The 24,477-nt window shown below is 32.1% G+C and overlaps 1 protein-coding gene across 1 annotated transcript; it reads left to right on the forward strand.

Moving 5' to 3' along the window:
• Positions 1 to 5,684: 5,684 nt before the first annotated feature.
• On the forward strand, positions 5,685 to 21,523 carry LOC143078083 (uncharacterized). The gene is made up of 4 exons (XM_076253065.1): positions 5,685 to 5,808; positions 13,129 to 13,245; positions 15,129 to 15,197; positions 19,845 to 21,523. The coding sequence occupies exons 1-4, from the start codon at positions 5,759 to 5,761 to the stop codon at positions 21,082 to 21,084; spliced, it is 1,476 nt and encodes a 491-aa protein (XP_076109180.1). The 5' UTR covers positions 5,685 to 5,758; the 3' UTR covers positions 21,085 to 21,523.
• The last annotated feature ends 2,954 nt before the right edge of the window (positions 21,524 to 24,477 follow it).

Below are 24,477 nucleotides of genomic sequence, written 5' to 3' on the forward strand. Positions count from 1 at the left end.
AACGTATTAAAAGCGAATAAGTAACGAATAGGTAACGAATAGGTAACAGGGTATTAACCGAGCGCTGGAACGGGTACATGCACGCTAATAGGGTCATTTCATCTCTAATTACACATTGTTACCACCAGAGACATGAACACAAGTGAAAATACTTTTCTAAAAGGTGCAACGTACAACAAACGTATTATAAGTGAATAGGTAACGAATAGGTAACGAATAGGTAATAGGGTATTAACCGAGCGCTGGAACGGGTACATGCGCTCTAATATGATCATTTCGTCTCTAAGAACACATTGTTACCACCAGAGACATGAACACAATTAAAAAACGATTTATTTCAAGGTGCAACGTATACTTACCCCGCGCATTAAAAACGCATAAGGAACTAATAAGTAACAGGGTATTATCCAAGCGCTGGAACGGGTACATGCGCGCTAATAGGGTCATTTCATTTCTAAGAACACATTATTACCACCAGAGATATGAACACAATTAAAAAACAATTTATTTCAAGGTGCAACGTATACCCTGCGCAATTAAAAGCGAATAAGTAACGAATAAGTAACCGGGTATTATCCGAGCGCTGGAACGGGTACATACGCGCTAATAGGGGTATTTTATCTATAAGAACACATTATTACCACAAGAGATATGAACACAATTGAAAATCCGTTTCTTAAAGGTGCAACGTACAACAAATCTATTATAAGTGAATAGGTAAGGAATAGGTAACGAATAGGTAACAGGGTATTAACCGAGCGCTGGAACGGGTACACGCGCGCTAATAGGGTCATTTCATCTCTACGAACACATTGTTACCACCAGAGACATGAACACAATTAAAAAACGATTAATTTCAAGGTACAACGTATACTTACCCCGCGCATTAAAAGCGCATAAGGAACGAATAAGTAACAGGGTATTATCCGAGCGCTGGAACGGGTACATGCACGCTAATAGGGTCATTTCATCTCTAATTACACTTTGTTACCACCAGAGACATGAACACAAGTGAAAATCCTTTTCTAAAAGGTGCAACGTACAACAAATGTATTATAAGTGAATAGGTAACGAATAGGTAACGAATAGGTAACAGGGTATTAACCGAGCGCTGGAACGGGTACATGCGCGCTTATAGGGTCATTTCATCTCTAAGAACACATTGTTACCACCAGAGACACGAACACAATTAAAAAACGATTTATTTCAAGGTGTAACTTATACCCTGCGCATTAAAAGCGAATAAGGAACGAATAAGTAACCCGGTATTATCCGAGCGCTGGAACGGGTAATATGCACTAATAGGGGTATTTCATCTATAAGAACACATTATTACCACAAGAGATATGAACACAATTGAAAATCCGTTTCTTAAAGGTGCAACGTACAACAAACGTATTAAAAGCGAATAAGTAACGAATAGGTAACGAATAGGTAACAGGGTATTAACCGAGCGCTGGAACGGGTACATGCACGCTATTAGGGTCATTTCATCTCTAATTACACATTGTTACCACCAGAGACATGAACACAAGTGAAAATCCTTTTCTAAAAGGTGCAACGTACAACAAACGTATTATAAGTGAATAGGTAACGAATAGGTAACAGGGTATTAACCGAGCGCTGGAACGGGTACATGCGCTCTAATAGGGTCATTTCGTCTCTAAGAACACATTGTTACCACCAGAGACATGAACACAATTAAAAAACGATTTATTTCAAGGTTCAACGTATACTTACCCCGCGCATTAAAAACAAATAAGGAACTAATAAGTAACAGGGTTTTATCCGAGCGCTGGAACGGGTACATACGCGCTAATAGGGATATTTCATCTATAAGAACACATTATTACCACCAGAGATATGAACACAATTGAAAATCCGTTTCTAAAAGGTGCAACGTACAACAAGCGTATTAAAAGCGAATAAGTAACGAATATTTAACAGGGTATTATCCGAGCGCTGGAACGGGTACATATGCGCTTATAGAGTTATATCACCTCTAAGAACCCAAATCTACCACCAGAGACAACAAAACAATTGAAAATCATGTTTTAAAAGGTGCAACGTATGATACACGTATTATAAGCGAATTATAAGCGAGTGATGGAACGAATTAAACAAGGTAATAGCATGCTCCGAAACGATGTACACCCTGCTAACATGTTTAACCCCACCACATTATGTTAGTATGTGCCTGTCCCTAGACAACAGCCTGAAATTAAGTAGTTATCGTTTGTTTTTGTGTTACATATTTGTTTTCTGTTTATTTTTTAGTATATGAAATACGGCCCTTAGTTTTGTTGTTTGAATTGTTTGAAATTGTCATATCTGGGCCTTTTATAGGTGACTACACGGTTTGGGCTATGCTCATTGTTGAAGGCCGTACATTGACCTATAGTTGATAGTTTCTGTGTCATTTTGGTCTATTGTGGGTTGTTGTCTCATTGGCAATCATACCACATTTTTTTTTTATGCAAGCGCTAACACGGTGATTCCATCCCTTCGAACCAAGATCCATCTTCAAACATACGGACATGAAGCAGATCATTTTACCTCAACAAATTTAGAACTATTACCAGATATAAGAGTATAAACAACAAAAAGATCCCATAACTCGCAATTCATATGGTCCCATGTTCATTTGATTTGATTTTTTATCCCATACAAGAATATATATGGCTTACTGGTGGGGATCTCCACCATTTACAAGTATTCAAACAGGAGGGGGTGGTGGTGACCCCAGGGACTTTACCTACATTTCATTTTATTTGTTTTATTGTCCCCTACAAGAATATATATGGTTTAGGGGTGGGGATGTTGACCGTTTACAATTTTCAAACAAGAGGGGGTGGGCTGACCCCCTAGGGTCTTTCCTTTTATTTCATTTCATTTGTTTTATTGTCCCCTACAAGAATATATATGGTTTAGGGGTGGGGATCTGGACCATTTACAAGATAATAGTACATTCTCAAATTGAACGGGGTGGGGGTGACCCCCAGGAACTTCCATTTAATTTCATTTGATTAGTTTTATTGTCCCTTACAAGAATATATATAGTTTAGGGTTGGGGATGTTGACCGTTTATAAGTTTTCAAACAAGAGGGGTGGGGTGACCCCCTAGGGACTTTCCTTTTATTTTATTTCATTTGTTTTATTGTCCCCTACAAGAAAATATATGGTTTAGGGGTGGGGATCTGGACAATTTACAAGATAATAGTACATTCTCAAAATGAACGGGTTGGGGGTGACCCCCAGGAACTTCCATTTAATTTCATTTGATTAGTTTTATTGTCCCCTACAAGAATACATATGGTTTAGGGGTGGGGATCTGGACCGTTTACAAGATAATAGCACATTCTAAAATTGAACAGGGTGGGGATGACCCCCGGGGACTTCCATTTAATTTAATTTGATTTGTTTTATCGTCCTATTCAAGAATGTATATGGTTTAGGGGTGGGGATCTGAACCGTTTACAAGATAATAGTACATTCTCAAATTGAACGGGGTGGGGTGACCCCCAGGAACTTTATTTAATTTCATTTGATTTGTTTTATTGTCCCATACAAGAATATATATGGTTTAGGGGTGGGGATCTGGACCGTTTACAAGTTAAAAGCATATTCTCGAATTAAAGGGGGTAGGGATGACCCCCCAGGGACTCCCCTATATTTCATTTGATTTGTTTTATTGTCCTTTAATTATTTCTGAAGACTGCATGTATCTATCACTTACAGTGTTCAAGTTATATTCATTTGAAAATTTTAGAAAATAAAATCCCATAGGGTTCTATAGTAAACCCTTCCCTTCTTTCTGCCCCCCCCCCCCCCCCAATACCCCTTAATAGACCCCAATGCACAAATGAACGATTGATGGCTCACCTAGACATATTAGTCTAACATTTCATGAAACCCTAAGTAAATCTGACAAGTAGTTTTGGAGAAATGCTGCGGACAAGTTCATTTTTAAAGTGGCGGAAGAAGAAGAGGAAGAAGAGGAAGAAGAAGAATAATAAAAATAATAATAAGAACTGAGCATAAACAATAAGTCTCCAAACTTTGTTTGGGAGACTTAATTAAAAAGGGGGAAGGATATTAAAAATCGAATAAGTAACGAATAAGGAATAGGGAACAAGTAACGAATAGGTAACGAATAGGGAATAGGGAATAGGTAACGAATAGGGAATAGGGAATAGGTAACGAATAGGTAACGAATAGGGAATAGGGAATAGGTAACGAATAGGGAATAGGGAATAGGTAACGAATAGGTAACGAATAGGGAATAGGGAATAGGTAACGAATAGGTAACGAATAGGGAATAGGGAATAGGTAACGAATAGGTAACGAATAGGGAATAGGGAATAGGTAACGAATAGGGAATAGGGAATAGGTAACCAACTTGACGTCCATATTGTCTTCACACCTTTATACTCAGAACGATTCAGAGCATGATATATTGTATGGACACATAACTACTGTCAGGTTCTGTGTTTTTACCTTATTTTGTCGTTAGGTTACTGTCTCATAGACGTATATCCTACATCAGCTTTTATTCATGTATATCTCACACGACGAATACGTGTCCTTCAGTTGGTCCAGTCTATAAAATTATATTACAATTGATAGTTCGAGACATAAATAGATAAAGCAATGTAAAATGGAAATAACTTTTAACGAATATGGATCGATATTATCTCAGCCATCCCACGATGTTTCAATTTAAAAAGTGCTCTGCATTAATATTTAAAGCTAAAAAAGCTACTAATGTAGCACACTCAATGATAAATCGTATTTTTATAAGCATTTTCTTCGCATAGAAATTGTAAATCTACAACATCCAGACGTACTTTAACTATATTTTGCAATTCTTTGCTTGAAAAAAAAAAAGGAAACGAATTTCACCATTTATTGTATTGTCAAAACATCCATTATATATTACATTTGTAAACGGACAGTGAAAAGGGATTAATATATGTTGCAATAACTTGTTTCCCAATCCATTTTAAATAAATACGTTTAAACTAAATTAAACAGACAAAAAGTCGGAGTTCAATAATTTACAATCATTTTCAGAATATGCATTAGAAATATGTTTAAATGTTTTTTTATAAGACAAATGAATTTGATTTACTTTTAGATTTTTTATTATCGTAGATATCTATTCTCATGAAGATTTCACGGAGATACCATGTTTTAAAAGTCACTGTGATTCAAAGTGAATATAATTAAAACCTTTGATAAATTTTATCATTTCTAAATTTAAAAATAAATAAATGTATATCTTATTTTAAAACAAATAAATATACATCTTATTTAAAAAAAAATATATATATCTTATTTAAAAAAATTATATATATCTTATTCAAAAAAAAATATATATATCTTATTTAAAAAAAAATATTTATTCAGTTTGAAAAAAAAAAAAAAATATTTATTCAGTTTGAAAAAAAATTAATATTTATTTATTTAAAAACATATTATTTTTTTTTTTATTTAGTTTGAAAAGTATATACTAGTATTGAGATGGCATCTAAGTTGACACTTACTTTATGGTTTCTTTATTACCGTCAGAGTTAGCGTTATGGTCCCAGGTTTCATTTTCCCGTCACAAAGACAATACAGGGTCGCACCTTACCCCTGAATATATCGTGTATTCCAGACTTACCGTCGGGAAAATCAGAATTGTATATTCAGGTGGGTGACTTCATCCCAGAGTTGACAGGGACCTTTGAAATTATAAATACCAACATTACCAGAGATGGTCATCATTTCAATTATAGAAGACCACAAGAAAACATCAAGTTATATGTAAGTACATTTTTGTTTTAATGTTATCTATATTTATAGTGATAGAAAGGGAATCGTACTATTTTAATTAAGTACTAATTTTGTTTTGAAAATATTATTTTAGTATTTAAGGTAAATACTTATTGTTGTTGAAACACGTAGTTTTATTGACTAAACAAACAGGTTTTAATTACAAATAATTATAAATGATTCAATAAAATAGAAAACCAAATTTATTTACAGAAAAAAATAAGCATATATCTACTGGGATTATACTAACAAGGATCAGTTTCCAGTCCCGTTTGTATAATAGTCCCAGATATCTATGATCCTTATGGAGTAATAAATATAACCAATGAATTATAAAGAAAATGAAAAGATATTTCTCTGGTTGAAAACGAAAATTAAATTGAACAGAAATTTTTTCCCCCAATATTTACTTAAGTTCAAACTATGATAAAGATGGGATCTATATTCTTTATGGGAAATTTGTTATAGGGGCGCATAATAAAGTAAAAGTTATATTTAGAGTATGTTGCCTTCTAAATGTCTTATTTCTTATTTGTGTCTTCGTGTATTCCACATCGCCCTTTATTTGAATAGAGATGTTTATAGAATATATTTGACCTAGTGTAGAGAATGCATAACTTGTCAGAGCCGACAAAATAGCCACTGCCAAAAATAAAAATAGTCTTTACACATAGAAACATAGGTGGACAGAAAGTCACAGGTCTTAATAAAGTCACAAATGATTTCTTCATAATTATTTAAAACACAAGTGAACGTTCGAGAAATAATATCCTTTTATTACAAACATTCATTTTACAGTTTAGTTCATTGTCGAATATCCTTGATCAATGAATAATAATCAAATTTTTATCAAGCAGGATATGTATTTTTTTTTGGCACGAAGAACCACTTTTAGCAATTGTTTTCGTTACTATTTGATTATCATTTTATTAGAACACATATTGATTTATGTCTTTAGTTAAAAGAAGAGTTTTCCAAAATAAATGTTTTTTTTTCCAAATTTTAAAATGAATTTGGACTTTTTGTCCGTGAATTTTTATCTTTATCTTGTGACGTTCCGTGGTTAAAAAATTAGTTTGCACGAATCTGTCAAATTGAATTGTAGACCCCTCTTTAACATAAAATTGTTCAAATTTTGAGATACTGAAGCGAACAGGAAGTTCTATAAATGTGAAATAATTTGTTTAAAAAGTTTCACACTTAAATTTTGACTTTTTAAATTAAAGAACAAAATGCTTTGAATTTAACATGATTTCACGAAGCTGTTTAAACGTATAAAGGAGATACACAACAAACAGAACTTTGATAGGTGAATGACTGTAAATGTCTCTATCTACTTTCGTTCTTTATTTATGTTATCTGTCAAATTGAATTGTAGACCCCTCTTTAACATAAAATTGTTCAAATTTTGAGATACTGAAGCGAACAGGAAGTTCTATAAATGTGAAATAATTTGTTTAAAAAGTTTTACACTTAAATTTTAACTTTTTAAATTAAAGAACACAATGCTTTTACACAACAAATAGAACTTTGATAGGTGAATTACTGTAAATGTCTCTATCTACTACGTTCTTTATGTAATTGTAATGAAACAGTTATCTACGGAAGCGTATTAGCGCCACACATTTTTTTTTATTTTTCTTCCTATGTTTGCGTTAAACGCAAACCTTTGCGTTATAACGCAACCAATTGATTTCAATTATTCATTAAGTTTTGTATATATGTCCGTCTGTCATTCATTTCGGATGTGATTTACTAGTAGATAAAAAAAGAAACATACATACAAGGCCAAATCATTATAATAAATATGCATAGGAATAATGGAATAATTGAAGTGCAATTATATATAAATTAAGACTGATTTGTGCATCAGAAAAGTATATAATTTAACAAGAAAATATATATAGTTTAGTATATAGTCATATTAAAATTGAAAGATCAAAAATAATGTCATACAATTGTGAAACCAACCTCCAAGTCAAATAGACAAAATGATCTTTCTGCTTTAAAATGAATTATTAATAAGGAAACATTTTTTTTTAAATCTCAGAATATGATCAAGATTCTTTGATAGAAAGTCATTGAATTTTCATTTCAATATAATGAAGTATTTTTAAGATGCTTGGGTAGCAATTTGAATAGAGAGAACATAATTTAATTTTATTAATAAAACATCTTCATTCTATACATTTATTGCCAAAGGGTAGCTTGTTTGAATCTAACCTACTTTACACAGTTCTCAAACGAGAGCTTACTTTGGTTCAGTATATTTATATTCGGTTATAGCTATATTACCAGGGTTGATTTTTTTCTAAGGTATAACCTCAATTTACTCAATTTTCTTTGTAATATATATACTAGTAGAAACATGGATATCGTTTTTGGTGCCCTTTATAGTTTGTTGTTCAGTGTGAGCCAATGCTCCGTGTTGAAGACCGTAATTCGGCCTATGATGGTTTACTTTTACGAATAGTGACTTAGATGGAGAGTTTTCTTATTGGAACTCATACCACATCTTCTTATATTATTCTGCTCATTATTAGTCATTGATATGATCTAATTATTCAAGCATTTTACTTTGCAATTACTACAAAGGTGATAAATTTTAATATATACAGCCTCCTCCATTAATAACTACGGTTTCCTTTGGATTTTGAATAAGAAATAAGATAGAACAAATGTTTGCGTTATAACGCAAATGTTTGCGTTATATCGCAAAGGTTTGCGTTATATTAATAACGCAAAGGTTTGCGTTGTAACGCAAAGGTTGGCGTTATATCGCAAAGGTTTGCGTTGTAACGCAAAGGTTGGCGTTATATCGCAAAGGTTTGCGTAATAATGCAAAGGTAATCGTTATAACGCAAACATAGGAAGAAAAATAAAAAAAAAATGTGTGGTGCTAATACGCTTCCGTAGTTATCTCTGAACCTATAATCTCTCAAAATTGCATTCCCTTTCTTAAATAAATGATAGTACGACAAAACTGTGTTTTTGGGTCATATTTTATTTACCTTTGCCAGAGACATATCTATGCATTATAAAGCATTTACAAAATCATAACAGAGACACTGGATTTTAGAATTTTATACGTACGAGTCCTGCTTTCCCCCTTCAGTGTGAGCCAAAATTCTGACATTTTATTACTTGACAAAGTTATTGTTATCATTACTTACCGATTCACTTATCAGATATGAGAAAAAGCATATGAATGATTTGTAACAATATTTAATGAATGGCTATTATCTATTTTGAATTTATTGAACCATAAAACTAATTTTTGACTCTTCACATTGAATAATCCGCGAAGCGGATTATGTAAAATGTGAAGAGTCAAAAATTAGTTTTATGGTTCAATAAAATCAAAATAAATTATTGCCATTCATTATAAATAAATTTCTATCAAAAAATAAGGCGCAATGAACTTTTTATATAATTTATATTAACAAAAACAACGTAAACACATGTTGGCGTATGAATACTAAACGTCAGAGTGGGCGTGTCGCCATCAAAATTGACAACATTGAAAATAAAACTAATAATTTTAACCAATCAGAAGACAGTAAATACACCAAATTTATTTATTTGACGATATAATAAAATTGCAACCGACACACTAGCAAATAAATAATAATATGCCTCACAATTACATTTAAATTGTTCCTAATAAAAAAGTTTTCACTTCTATTTTTCATTATTTATAACCAGAACAGATTTTTCAAAAAAAAAAAAAAAAAAACCATTAGAATTATATTTTTTTTATAATATCAGCATTCTATAAAGTCCAAGAGAGTCTTTATGGTTCACAATATACGAGCGAGATTCTGATATTTTATTTCAAAATTGTGTCTCATAGACTTCTTTTAATGCATAAAATGTGTTTTTTTCATGAACAATCTAAGCGAATTTTGGCAATTTTGAACGACTCGTACCTTGAAAACTAGTGAACCATACTTTTTATCATTTTGCTTTAAAAAAAAGTATAGTAAAATTATCATTTTGGAAAAGTATAAGAAAATTCTGTCTTTTTTTCTGTATCCCTGATTTACCTTAATTTTTTATTTTGTAACTTTTAAAAATCATTTTTCTCTAATTTATAATTAGTTCCTATTATTCCCTATTTTTAATTTTAATTTTCCTTTTTTTTCTGTATTATTGATATAGTATTTTTATTCAGTAACCCCATCACCATCCAAACAATAGATTTTTTGATCTTCAGTTTTTAGGTTTCAAGTGTCAGATAGTAAGTGTTCCGTGTCATTTTCCATATGGTCCGTGGTATCAGCCCACGACCCATATCAAGCCCTCTTGCTTGGTATGGAAGTCTAGGTCTGAACCCAGGGCCAATATGGAAAATGACATGTAATAATCTATAAATATTACTAGACTTCTGCTGTTGTATAACTTTCCGTCCATCTGTTTGTATTTAAAATTTATACTATCAAATAACTATGTGAATTTATTGTATATGTCTCTGTGCCATTGTTCTTTGTTTTACGAGAATAAAGATATGTATATACTGTAAAAAAAGTTTCATTGGTCTTCTGGAAACAACTGAATCATGTGCGAAATATACATCTTTATAAATACAAATAAAAAGTGTGGACACAGATCAGTGTGGATTGCAATTGTTGAATTTTGTTAGTATGTTTGACAGCGTTTTACCCACTGAGTTCATGTATTTGTTTTGCCCCACCAGATGTTATTATATGTGTAAATATTATAAAGAATAATTAATGGTCTTTTATGATCAACTTCGTTTTAGATTCTGTATTTAAACACAATTTGATCAATGTTACCACAAAAATTAACACCGTACTAAGCTACAAGGCAAAGTGGGAATGAAAATGCTTTAATTTGATAGAATAAATTGAACCAGTTTGCGCTGTACACCAATTCTAGTAGGACATGTTTTATATGCTGAGATTCATTTTATTAAGGGATGTTGTTTAAACTGAAATTGAATATTGTAAAAGAGGGGGTGATTAAATTGTGTGGAACTGGATTATATATTTATGTTGTTACGGATAAAGTACTTGTATTCTAATATAATTCTATAAAACCAGAAACCCTATGGTAAACTTTAAGTTAGAGACCCACTTATTCGGCGCCCTATATTTATGTCTGTAAGTTGTTAAGGTACGATAAGTTAAGATTGCCTCAATCAATGTATCTTTTATAAACAATTTAAATATATCATGGTGTTTTTTTTTTTGCATTTGCTTATGTTCAGATTGCAATAAGAATTACCATAGAAGTATGCTCTGCTACCTAAATTGAATCACATGGTCAAAATTGCAGTAAAATCTTTTTAGTTATCACTAACTTTGAAAATCATTTTTTTTTTGTCATAGAGTTTCAACAAAAATTGATTTTTAGGGACACCCTGCTTTTTCCAAATGAATACTGGTGTAAAACTTTTTTTGTGCTCTAATTATTTTCTGAATTAAGATGATAAGTATACACATTCAATTTGATAACTGGATAAATTTTTAGTCAGTAAATATGTTTCACTTCAAAAAAAACATTCTCGGTTTAAGAACATATATCTGAATTATATCTCGTAGAATTCCTTACATAAATACTCCTCAAACAATGTATCGCTTTATTTGTAACGATTTTAATTGTATGTTTCTATGTTTACATAATTGTGCAAGAAGAACCCTTTCCGGAAATTATGTTTCCTAGCAAATAAATGGAAAAGCTTTGATTATGCTGGGAAAGGGAATATTAATAATAAAACAAAAAACAAACCCAGAATTTTGTTTCAATAACGAAACCTTTATATTTTTCTGAAATCATCTGAAATATCAACACGATGTTAGAAATCAAAGAAAAAGTTTCTTAAAACATTTATTTAGGATTGATAATTGTTCATTTCATCTCAAATTATATTCATAGACTGTTTCATTAAGTCGTTATTTTGACCGAGAACAAATGCATGTAAAAAAGAATGTTAAAAGTGGTTCTTCCTTATGCGTGACAATTTTTCCAAATATGTTGATCTGGATCGGGTTAACAGACTAGAGATTTATTATGTGCTTAAAATGAATTGAAATACGTATGTTCTGCTATGTTAAGAGTATGCCCTATATTTTTGATGCCATGGTAAATGTTTGACGAAAGTTGTCATTTTCCCCTATTCAATTTAAATATGCAATAAAAATATACCTACTTTAAGGAATAAATTTGGTCAACATTGGTCTAAACATTTAAGACATTAATATTGGATATTTCTATCCAATGCAATGGAAAGCCATACTTTTTGTTTCAAATTCAAAACTAAAGTGAAACATCTGGATTTTGTTCCCTTCATACGTGTGTTTTGATTTTGGGTTACCATCTTTTGGAAATAAATAATTTTAAACTATATTTTCATTATTTTTGTCAGAAATAGTCATATTTTGACCGTATCGTCTGGAATTTTATTTATCATTTCGCAACTCAATTTCTGCCATTTTTAGGTATTTTAAAATCACAATAAATAAGGAAATTTTTCTTGGCCAACTTCGCAGCCAAACATGTGGCTGCGAAAACTTATTTGATAATAACAGAAGTTGGCTTGAGGTATAGAGGAGGGTTGAAATCTCACAAAACAACGTTTGACTCTGCCGCATTTTGCGCCTGTCCCAAGTCCAAGCATCTTCCATTAACAAATATAATGGGTAAGATCTTATAAAAAATACGGAGATGTGGAAAAAAAATGCAAATGAGACAAAATAACGTAGATGTTAGCACCTATAGATCGCCATCGATCGTCAACAATGACCAAAACCCATAAAGCATAGCTATATAAAAGGCCCCGATTAGTTCACTTTTGTAAATATAAAATGAAAAAAGAATAGTAATGTCAGTAATCTTTCTGGTATAATTAATGTAGTAGTGTCCTGATTGCTTAGATAATTGCTGACTGTTCAAAGGGTGATGTGTAATATACGCTTTTTGTGTATTAAGTTCTTCGTGTGCGAGTTCTTGCATGATTAATACTCCTATATGGTCGATATTTTCAAATGTGTTCGGGATAACTTATGATAACGTAAGATTTTATATTATAGTTGATAATGACTACTGCTTAACAGAGTAGCAAGGAAACAATAAACAAACGCATAGAACCAGTCCATCTTATCCACTTAGCATTTATTTTTTGGTCATCAGCATGTTTTGCGGTCGGTGTTTTTCTCATTGTTGAAGTTTGTACGGTTACATATTGTTGGTACTGCTTCTACATCTTGTGGTCTTCGGTGGAGAGCTTTGACATAACGGCTGTCGTACCACGTTATCCTATTTTCTGTAACGATTATTTTACATTTTCAGATACACTACTAAATACTACTCCAAAAGATTTATGATGGATCCCAGTTTTGCATTCTGCAGTTACTATCCTGACATATATCAACAGTCATACACAAATCCAGCTTCATCACCATATAGGTAAGTTATTTCGATATTTAACAATTTGTCTGTGAAATGTTGAAGAATCAATTTAGTAAAATTTTTTGGTTCTTATACATTCTTGGTTATAAAATATTATATTTGGGCGTTTATGATGAAGGTCAACCCAGAAATGCGCTTCGGTCGCGTGTATTTATTAAACGTGTTGTTTTGATTTTTAAGTCTGTATAAAAAAGCAACTAAGTTTATCCAATCGTGTACAGTCATATAAGATTGTATTCACGTATAATGTGTATGAACTACCATTTTTATTATTCTAGACGTCTCAAGTAAATCTTAAATTGACTAGAAAGTAATCGTCAAACTATTTTTTTTTAAAATCAATTTAAGTAAGATCAAACTGTAGAAGTGACCTTTTGACAACCTACAGCACACACTGAAATTATATAAAAAACTATAAAGAAAAAAAAAAAAACAAACAATTCATATATTCTGTCTTTCTAAAGAGTCAAGCATTTATCAGTAGACGTTTACTTTACAATTCCTATGCCGTGTTGAGCGATAAAAAACTTGGCTAATGCCGCATCATTCTTAATGTGCCTTTATATGCAAGTCAAGAGCTGATTTTCAGTGGTCTTCGTTTGTAGCCAATTGGCTTATATATATATGTTGGTTTCCTTCTTTAAAAATTGCTTTTATTGGAAATCATACCAACGTTTCTTACTATATCGCATTGCTAACATGTCTTCGTCAACTTGAATAATTATTTCTCGTAAAACAATGGATTGAATTTTCGGGACCAAAAATGATCCTTTCCGAACTTGATCCTTTGTATATATCCAAAAGACAATATATAATTTCATTTCAAATAGCAGGACACTTGCTATGATGTCAATTTTGCTTGGTTTTACTACAAATCAGGCAATTTGTTTTATTCTTTAGTTTTCTATGTTGTGTCGTGTGTGCTGTCGTTTGTTTGTCTTTTTCATTTTTAGCCATGGCGTTGTCAGTTTGTTTTGGATTTATGAGTTTGACTGTCCCTTTGGTCTTTTGTTTTCTCTTTAGGTGGTGGTATATCGTCTTATATGCAATCATAACGCAATCGTAATTTTGTTTTTAAAAATTGCCGAAGTAATTAGAATGTTTCTTATATGAAATTCTGTATCAAAGGATTTTACGGGCTTTATGTTTTTTTTGCATTTTGCATTTTCTTTTTTGGTGGAGTGATGACATTGATCTCAGATCAATACTCCAACACAATGTTGCACATACTGTCACGGATAATTGTGTGAACTTATGTCAAATACAAAATGTTGCTATGCATCTAGATTTTATTGACTTTCTTAATCTTTAAGAGCAAAACTACTACAAAAGTCTTTCTTTCTTCAAACTCCAATTTTAGATTGATTGGTTGATTGGTTGTTTTATTTTTTGTTGACTGCTTGCTGAGATCGGTCTAGTGGATAATATGTCATGCGCGTAAATCTCAACCGTCTATGCACTTAAACAATTACTTTTAAGCATACATCCGTCGTAAAATGATTTAACCTTACACAACCCAAGCTATACAACATCTATTTCTTTAGACAACAAAAATATCATTTCTTTCACCGTTACATTCGTGAAACACAACAATGTTCCAGCCTAAAACTCGGAATGGAGTATTTATCAAAAAGGTATTTTAGCGCAATCATCCAGTCTTTATGTTTTATTTGTGTTTTAAATGTTGCAGTGCTAAATAAAAATGGACTTGTTCATTTTTAGAAATCTGCTAATCAGAACCAGAAATGTGCTCGGCAATAAGTTCCTATATATCTTCGCAATAAGTTAAACCATACATGATGAAAAAAAAATAGATTCAAAAAATATTTCTTTACAAGTCTTTTTGATATATAATCATTATCGTTTGTTTTTCTTTGCAGCACTGCATATGTAGCACAGGACAGCAATGACTACCAGGCAATCTTTCCAAACAGATATACAGAGTCAAGGTAAATATCTAAAATATAATTTTATATCAGACTATTGATTGGTCGAAACATCCTCAAAGTTATATTCTATTTCCGTATAACATTCAATATTTATGAGTGTACCCCTCCCAAATTAACGAAACAAAAACCGTCATCAAACAAACAAAAGACTCGATTTAACTCGTAATTTCTCTGTTAAAGCATAAAAATGTGTATACACCAATAAAAAACAACTTCAAAACAAAAGGACTACGTCTTCACCAGTAGACAAATATCGAAACATCGTCTTAATTTTAATGAGTCTAAGCAAGCTGTAAAACAGACATTTAGTTATGACAACATCCCAGTAGAATCTAGAAGTAGAAGTTCTAAATGCCCAAGTTGCATGTCTTTATAATTGTCAGGTCAATAAATTTATAAAAAAATGACGGTATTTACACATCAATAAACTAGGATTTTAACCATACACTGCTGCTGGTGTCCTCATTCAGTAATATTTTCATTAAAAGACACCCTGAACCAAAATGAATTATTCTCTTCATAGGCTGTACTTTGAAGCTGGGAACAGTATATCTAACATATATATGTTCCTGTTATCATTATTTAGATTTTTTACGTTTTGGAGTTTTTATGAAATTTGGCAGATAAACATCATTATATTACTATCCTAAATTATGGGGAAAATCATATATTATTCCAATTCATAAAATCAAGAGACAAATATGATTTAAATAGCTATAGAGGAATTGCTTTAATGAGCTGTTTGTCAAAAGCATTTAGTGCATTGTTAAATAATAGACTAAATAAGCTAATGGTATCCAAATATAACCACTCACAGTTTGGATTTAGAGAGAATCATAGAACTTCTGATTGCTTATTTATTCTTAAATCATTTGTAAATAAATACCTTTATAAAAATAAAAAGAAAATATATATTTGCTTCATAGACTTAAAAAAGCCTTTGACTCTCTTTGGCGGCTAGGACTAATGTATAAATTGTGTAAACTAGGAGTTGGTAAACATATCTTTAACATCATTAAAGCACAATGCAATAATACTCTTGGTTCTTTCAAACTTTGGAATTCAGAGTCTAGACATTATATTACAGATAAAGGTGTCAGTCAAGGAGATTATTTAAGCTCCACTTTATTTAATATTTTTATTAATGACTTTAGTCAGATATTTGAAAAGCAAAACTGTACCCCTGTAAAACTTATAAATTCAGACATAGGAAGTCTCCTATTTGCAGATGATTTAATCATATTATCAGAGAGCGAAAACGGTCTGAAAAATAGCTTAAATAATCTCTCAGAGTATTGTGATAAATGACAATTAACAGTTAGTACAAAAAAATTTAAAACCATGATACTACAAAAGAACCCAAGTAAAATAAATAAACCCTTTTTGAAATTTAAAGGAAAATACCTTGAAAAAGTTTATGAATATAAATACCTTGGATGTGTTATAACATCTAATGGCAGTCTAACTAGTTCTTGCAAAGAAGACAAGAAAAGTTTTATTTGCTATTAACTCTTCCTCATCAGGCTTTGGACAACTTCCTGTGAGAGTGTTTTGCAACCTTTTTGAAACTTTGATCAAACCTATTCTTACATATAATAGTGAAATATGTTACATGGACATTTATATTCAATTTTATAGAGCTAAACTCCGAGCTTACAAAAAACTATTTTAGAAAAAAAACCAGCTACATTTTATTAAACAAGTACTGGGGACAAAAATAAGCTAAAAAAATCAAGCTGTTGGAAATGAACTATGACTTCTGCCATTACAAACTTTCATAAAAACCCAAACTATGATGTACCTATCTAGATTGAATAATGAAAATCTAAACCCACTTCTTAATGAAGTTATGTGTCACAAAACATAAATATTGACATCAAACTTATTGAGGAAACTAAAACTTTAAAGCAGACTAAAAAGTTAAAGACCCAATTAAAGAAAGGTTATAGTAACTATTATCAAACTCTTATTGATGATAAAATAAATAACTTCAACGAGAATAATAAAATATATCTATATAAATTTCTTAAAGCTAATACAAATGACCAAATGATATACTACCTATCGCACCCAAATAAAGAAACAAGAAAAATGTTAACCAAATTTAGAATAAGCGATCATTGTCTCTTAATAGAAACTGGACGATATACAAAAATACCACGAAATGAAAGAAAATGTAAAATATGTAATATCTTGGACGATATATTCCATTTTTTTCTTTAACTGTAAAATTAATAAAAATAAAAGAGAAATATTTTAAAATATTATATACAAAAATATGTAAATTTTAATACACTTAATTTTACTGATAAACCGGTGATTATACTAAATCCATCAACACCAAATGATGTAAAAGCAGTTGTTTCTTTTATTAAAGAGTCATTAGAACTGAGGAAAGGAGACCAATTACTGATTTTTTTATCATATCTATTATAATTTTGTCGAGTTTTTCATTATGTTTGTTTTGTCTATGTATTTGCCATAACCAAAATTGGTTTTTGTTTCATTTGCAAATAAAGAATTATTATTATTAAAAAAGAAACTCATTGGAATTTATTGATACATGTCCAACAGTAATTTTTTGGTAATGATTTTAAAAAAAGACGATAAGGTTGAATTGCCAATGAGACACATCTCCAAAAGAGACCAAAATGACACAGGAATTAACAGTTATAGCGCACCGTACGGCTTTCAACAATGAACAAAGCCCATACAGCATAGTCAGGAATAAAACCCCCGAAATATGCTTCCTTGACTGATATATAAAATCATAGTTATTTTCATAAATTTTTAACAACCAGAAATTGTCTGAAGTAAAAAAAACATTGAAGACCTGTTGGTGACCTTCTGCTGTTGTTTTTTTCTATGGTCGGGTTGTTGTCTCTTTGGCACATTCCCCATTTCCATTCTCAATTTTATGTAACGGGGTGTTACCTTCGGATTCGACCAAAAATTAAAAGACTATTTTTGCTTACCTTTAAAAAAACGAAATAAAGACGGTCTATTTCGCTATAGGCAGTCAGTTTGAATAAATTTTGTCAGCTAAAGTAAGCTCGAAAACATCACAAGTTTGAGTCAATATAAACTCATTTATATCTGTATTTATACAACCTTTTATTTAGACCTTTTTACTGTTCACTCATCTGAAAGAAAAGTATGTCAACATCGAAAATTGAAACAAGAGAGACGCTAGGAATATCATGTTTTGATGAACAACAAAAATCATTGCTAAACAGGCAAAACAATGACTAACGTAAATATCCCTTATCCTTCTCATTACACTAAATCAAACAGACCAAGACACATCCGATTGCACACACTCACTATCTATTCATACTTAAACTTCAGAGGCGGATTTAGAAGGGGGGGGGGGTAGGGGGTCCGGCCCCCTTTTGAGAAAACATTTGGTTGCTTATATAGGGATTCACTGAAGCGTGAAGCAATCGGGCCCCTCTTAGGCAGCCAGTGGGCCCCCAGATATGAAAATTTCTGTATCCGCCACTGAACTTCCGTTTGTTTTGGGTTTAATGATCGGCTGCATTCTCCGGAGACTATTATGAAGAATATTAGTTGGCGTCTGGTCGAATGTGATACGTTATAGTTATCCCATACATTGTCAACTTTTTGTTATTTGTTTATACGTGTGATAGGGTCATATAAGGGCTTCTAATTATAGACTGGTTCAAATAGTTTATTATACCAAGAAAGTATGTAACTGCAGAACGATAACAAATATCATAAGCAATTTTACAAATGTTATATAGCATAATTAAACACAAGACTTAGTATGAATTAACACATTTACAGTATTTAAACACTAGTATGATTAAACAAAATCACGATTTAAAAAGACTCAGAATCACACATTTGTTTCTATCCGAAAGCTACAAATAATATAAACCTGACAAGGAAAACCGCAAGGGAAAAGGCAAGACATAGCCACTAGAAAATGATGTACAAAACTAACCAATGAATATCATCGAAAATTCCAAGTTCTAAACGCAACGTGACAATTTAATCTACTCACTGTACTGGTTTCAGTGCGTAATAAATAAGATATATAAGAATTTGGGTAAAATCGGTGGATTTAATGGTTTAAGCCCCTAAAACACATTTCTGGCCAAAAACAGGTCAAATTGAAAATTTTGTGTCTCTTAGTGATATCTTTCTTAAATTTTGTTTGTTTACTTGTTATGTTATTAGTACACCTTGAAAAATCAGTTAGGTTAAAACACAAGGTCAAAGTCCATAAAACACAGGTCCAGTTCTATTTTAACGACTAACATTTACCATTTTGCTCCTTAATCATTTTCTTTTTAAAAATGTTTTTTTATCAAGTCAAACTAGATTAAGACATAATCCATAAAAAAACCCAGTTCCAGTTCGATTTTAACCACTTACTAGTACCATTAAACGTTCTGTTCCTTAGTTTTCTCATTTGTATCTTTTTAAAAACTACCAAACTCCTTGGGTCATAATATACGAATAAGTTAAATTTTGACATCGTGGAAATTTTCTGTCATTCAAGAGTTATAATGCGGGCGGCTGTATATGCGATGACTAGATAATTATACATAGAAATGTTTAATGAGTATTTTGTATTTAATTTTGACCTGTAAAATAATGACCTATCTTTTTTCATTTCAGTCAGCTTATGAAAAGTTCAAAGCGTACAGCCAGTCCTTCAGATGGCAAAGCACCTAAGAAGCCCAGAGTATATCAACGCTATCCTAAGCCACCTTATTCCTACGTGGGTATGATCATCACAGCTATAGAGACCAGACCAGATAAAAGCATCACCTTATCAGAGCTTACAGCTAGTCTCAAGGTCATGTTTGATTTTTTCCGTGGTCCATACACAGGTTGGAAAGATTCCATTCGCCACACCCTCTCCAGCAGTCCATGTTTTATAAAGACAGAAGAAAAGCGCAAGACCACTTGCTTATGGATCGCCGACCTCACCACAGCACCGTCTAATGTCTTCAAACGTCAAGATACTAGGGTAAAAGATGAGAAAGAGTCATGGGCTCCAACACTACATGAGCAACTCAACATACCAGAAATTGTGTTACCCAGCGCAGAATGTCGTCTTCTAGCAACAGATTTCCATGATACTTCATCAGTCATCAAACCAGTTATTCACAAGTCACCAGATTTCAACTTCAGCATAGACAACATCCTTACCAACGTCGACCGTCCATCTGTTGAGAATGATGACGACTCTAGACGACGACTGAGCTTTAGCACTGATTCACCTGTGTTTACCACCAAGAGCATTAAACTCCGTCGTAACGCCAAGAAATCTACTCACAAACAGTTGTCTAAACTTATTGCCGAGCAGTCCGCCGCATGGGGTATAAGCCAAGACCAAGCCATAGAAAATCTTAGTTTCCTCTGCAAGAGCATTCCATCTGCACTTCAACAACTATCAAGTACATCTTCTGCACCATCTCCTGTAGCAACAGCTTCGTCACCAGATAGTTACTACCTGTCATCCCCATTGTCAGTAATAAACTCGACCGACACTGTTACGTCAACATATTCACCAGTCACGCCTACCTCTCCATCCAACCGATCTGTCTCAAGCAACTCAGCATCTGTAAGTCAGCATCATTCACAACCAACATTTACTATGTTACAAGGACCTTCCTTCTATCAACATGACACCAGCTATGCTCCTTCATCGTTCTACGCACACCAGAATCAAGCTACATTTAACTACAGTGACTACCATAACGCTTACCATCAGCAGTATACAGACTTCCATTCTTACCATCAGGCACCCGCTTACCATGTTGATACTAGCAGCCAATCAATACAGCCACTGAATCTGTCATCTACAAGTTTATCATCAGCGTCATCGCCATCCTCATCTGATACGTCATAAATATCAATGTGTGTTGAAAACACTTGTTTTGTCAGACAATAATTATATTAGTGGGTTTTATTATCTGAAAAAACCTGTGTTACTTTTGATTAGTTTGTTTGTAATGATTTGCATTTCTTAATAGATTTTTAAGGATGAATTTGCATACATGTATATCAAAACTAGGGCATTCCATGCATAAACTTTAATACTCATGTATACATTTACTATATTACTAAATTTAATGGAGAAATGCTTGTAACGTGTTTTTATGTAAAAGATCAGAAAAAAGTGAAAGGACTTCTTAAGTTATAAATGTCAAAGAAAAAGAATTTTTAAGTTGTCTGTGTAAAAGAAAAGAACTTATAAGTTACTTATGTCATTCAAAAAGAAGTTATATATTATCTAGGTAAAAGAGAAATGAGTTACTAGTTGCTTGTTTTATAGAAAAAGTAGTTATATATTATCTATATAAAAAGGAAAGAATTTTTTAGTTATCTATGAAAAAGGAAAAAAAGTTATAAGTTATTTATGTCATAGAAGTTATCTTTGTAACGGAAGTTATATTCCTTTGAAAGAAAAAAGAAGTTTTATGTTATTGTTGTTAAAGATTAAATTATTATGTACATAATAAACTATTTATTTGCAAAATTAGTCTTTATTGTGAGTTAAACAACCAGTTCAACAAACACATAAAAAATTCACATTGTTTGGTTGCTGTCGACATACTCTGCGAGTTTCCTCTTATTCTGGTTTAGAATCAATTGAACTGACAATGCAATACTGTCACAAATTATATAAACACACTCAAGTGCAAATTCTAAGAAAATCGAAATTCAATTGTTAAATAAAAGACAAACTAAAAAACGACAAAAAGACAACGTCTACAAGACATTACATAAAAAACTGAGAAACACAAACCTTGCTTAAAACTAAGGCTGATCTGAGTTGCTCCGGACGGGTTAGCCGATCTTACTACATATTGGGGATTTCAATGACGAAAGATTATTGTTGTCAAATGCTACATACTTTAATGATTATGTATTTATATTACTTAAAAAAGTGATGATTTATTAATATAGGAATTAAAATTGCTAACACAAAAACCTCGTGACATATGACATATCGTTTGAAGATCGCAGTTTCTGAAAATTTAATACAAAACACAAGTTATTTCCTTTTTCCCTTTTCGATATTAAAATTTTGAAAAATTTATGAGGAAAAACTTTATTATGTACAAAAGAATCTATTTATTTGCCAACTGTTTTGAGATAATTGAGAAAAAAAAAAAAAAAATGAAAAATAAATTCAGTTTCGACTGAATAATAATAATAAATATATTTTGAATATTCAAAAAGGAAAAAGGAAACAGGGAACAACTTGTGTCTGTTAAATTTAATTGTATTGAAATCATTTGGATATTTATTTACTGAACGTTTATAGACAAGAAACTTGCAATTGATCAATTGAATTGAGCAAAATCTTTTAAACCGACACACAAATAAAGAGGTACAGAAAGTAATTCCATTTTTCATATACATATAACATTGAAGTGTTACAAGTAAAATCACAAAAATACTGAACTCCGAGGAAAATTCAAAACGGAAAGTCCCAAATCCGATGGCAAAATCAAAAACTCAAACACATCAAACGAATGGATAAGAACTGTTATATTCCTGTCGTGGTATCCTCATGATTCTGTATTTCTGTACTAATCTCACCACTTTTACAGTAAGCATAATTATCTATAGCATATTTACAATTTTCATGTCATATAAAGGCTATTTTTGAGTAACTGGAAATAAAGGCTCTGTCGTTAGGTCGTAAATGCAGGAATGTGTAAAGAATTAAGAACAGTGTCTCCCAAACACCACAGCGTTACACACATTTTATCTGACCAAATATAATTAACTTAACAAATTCTCAGTGGCGGATGCAGGAATTTTCGAAAGGGGGGGTGCTAGCCAAGGGCAAAGGGGGGGGGTGCAGGGGGGGGGGTGCAAACATATGTCCCGATTCAAATGCATTGATCGGCCAAAATAAAGGGGGGGTGCGGACCCCCGGAACCCCCCCTCTGGATCCGCCACTGATTCTCTTATTTTTAAAGAAAGATTTTTCAAAAAATATAGACATGAAATAGGTACCGATGTTATTTTCGATACATTACGATTTCCAAGGACATAACTCTTGTAAGAACAGTTGTTACACTTCAAAGATTTTGCTGACAAACCTTTGATATAAACTTCTCTGACTGTTTATGATGTCTTTACATTTAATTCATTGGATGTTGAATGTGAAATTAACGATAATTTAGTCTTAGACAGATATAAGAAGATGTGGTATGAGTGCCAATGAGACAACTCTTCATCCAAAGTAACAATTTGTAAAAGTAAACCATTATAGGTCAAAGAACGGTCTTTAACACATTTGTACTGTTACACCACTGTCCCAGGTTAAAGTATTGTTGAGACCCCGCTAACATGTTTGACCCTGACATAATGTATGTATATGTGCCTGTCCTAAGTCTGGAGCCTGTAATTCAGTGGTTGTCGCTTGTTGCTGTTACATATTTGTTTTTTGTTCATTTGTACATAAATTTGGCCGTTCGTTCGTCGCGTTTTAATTTTTACAAATACATTTAATGCGACATGAACTTTGCTCATTGTTGAAGGCCGAACTTTGACCTACAGCTTAATGAAAATAATTTTGTTTAAGGTATACAGTATAAATTGAGAACGAAAATATTAGATGTATGACTTTATTAATTTGTTGATATTGTCTTTGTTGAACTATCTGTCAGTAACTGCGAGTATTCTCAGATCTTTAGTGTTTTTTTGTTGTTGTGGGGGTAAAGGTACCCGGCCACGTGCACTCTGTTTTTGTTTGATGTATCCATCTGATGGATTAAGACTGATTTTTATAGTTCGTTCTAATGTTGTACTGTTACACCACTGTCCCAGGTTAAGGGGATTGTTGAGAACCCCGACACCTTCTGTATGTATGTTCTTGACCCAAGTTTGGAGCCTGTAATTCAGTAATTTTCGGTTGTTGCTGTGCTAAGTCGGGTGTGTCTATTTTTCTGTGTTGGTCTTCAATGTATTATGTATTCGGGTTTTGTTTTCTGTAATTAGTTAAGACGTCAGTTTTATCATGTAACTCTTTTATATTCATTTGAAAAATTTACTGTTTGCAATAGCATAAATTGTTCTAAATAATAAGGATGTTCTTATCACAAGCAAAAAACCCTAGCCGTATTTGGCACAACCTTTTTCAACTTTTGATCCTCAGAGCTGTACAACTTTGTACCTTTTTTTAACTTTCGAACTTTTATATCTGGGCGTCACTGGTAAGTCTTGTGTGGACGAGGCGCGTTCTGACGTATTGAATTTTAAACCTGATGCCTTTTGTTATCTA

Source organism: Mytilus galloprovincialis, chromosome 6, assembly GCF_965363235.1.
Source record: "Mytilus galloprovincialis chromosome 6, xbMytGall1.hap1.1, whole genome shotgun sequence".
Lineage (NCBI taxonomy): Eukaryota > Metazoa > Mollusca > Bivalvia > Mytilida > Mytilidae > Mytilus > Mytilus galloprovincialis.

Excerpts from the sequence above, each read along its gene's own strand:
- LOC143078083 (XM_076253065.1), top strand. The coding sequence starts at position 5,759 with ATGGTCATCATTTCAATTATAGAAGACCACAAGAAAACATCAAGTTAT. Across the intron at positions 5,809-13,128 it reads AAGAAAACATCAAGTTATAT|ATACACTACTAAATACTACT; the intron begins GTAAGTACATTT and ends TTACATTTTCAG. Across the intron at positions 13,246-15,128 it reads CCAGCTTCATCACCATATAG|CACTGCATATGTAGCACAGG; the intron begins GTAAGTTATTTC and ends TTTTCTTTGCAG.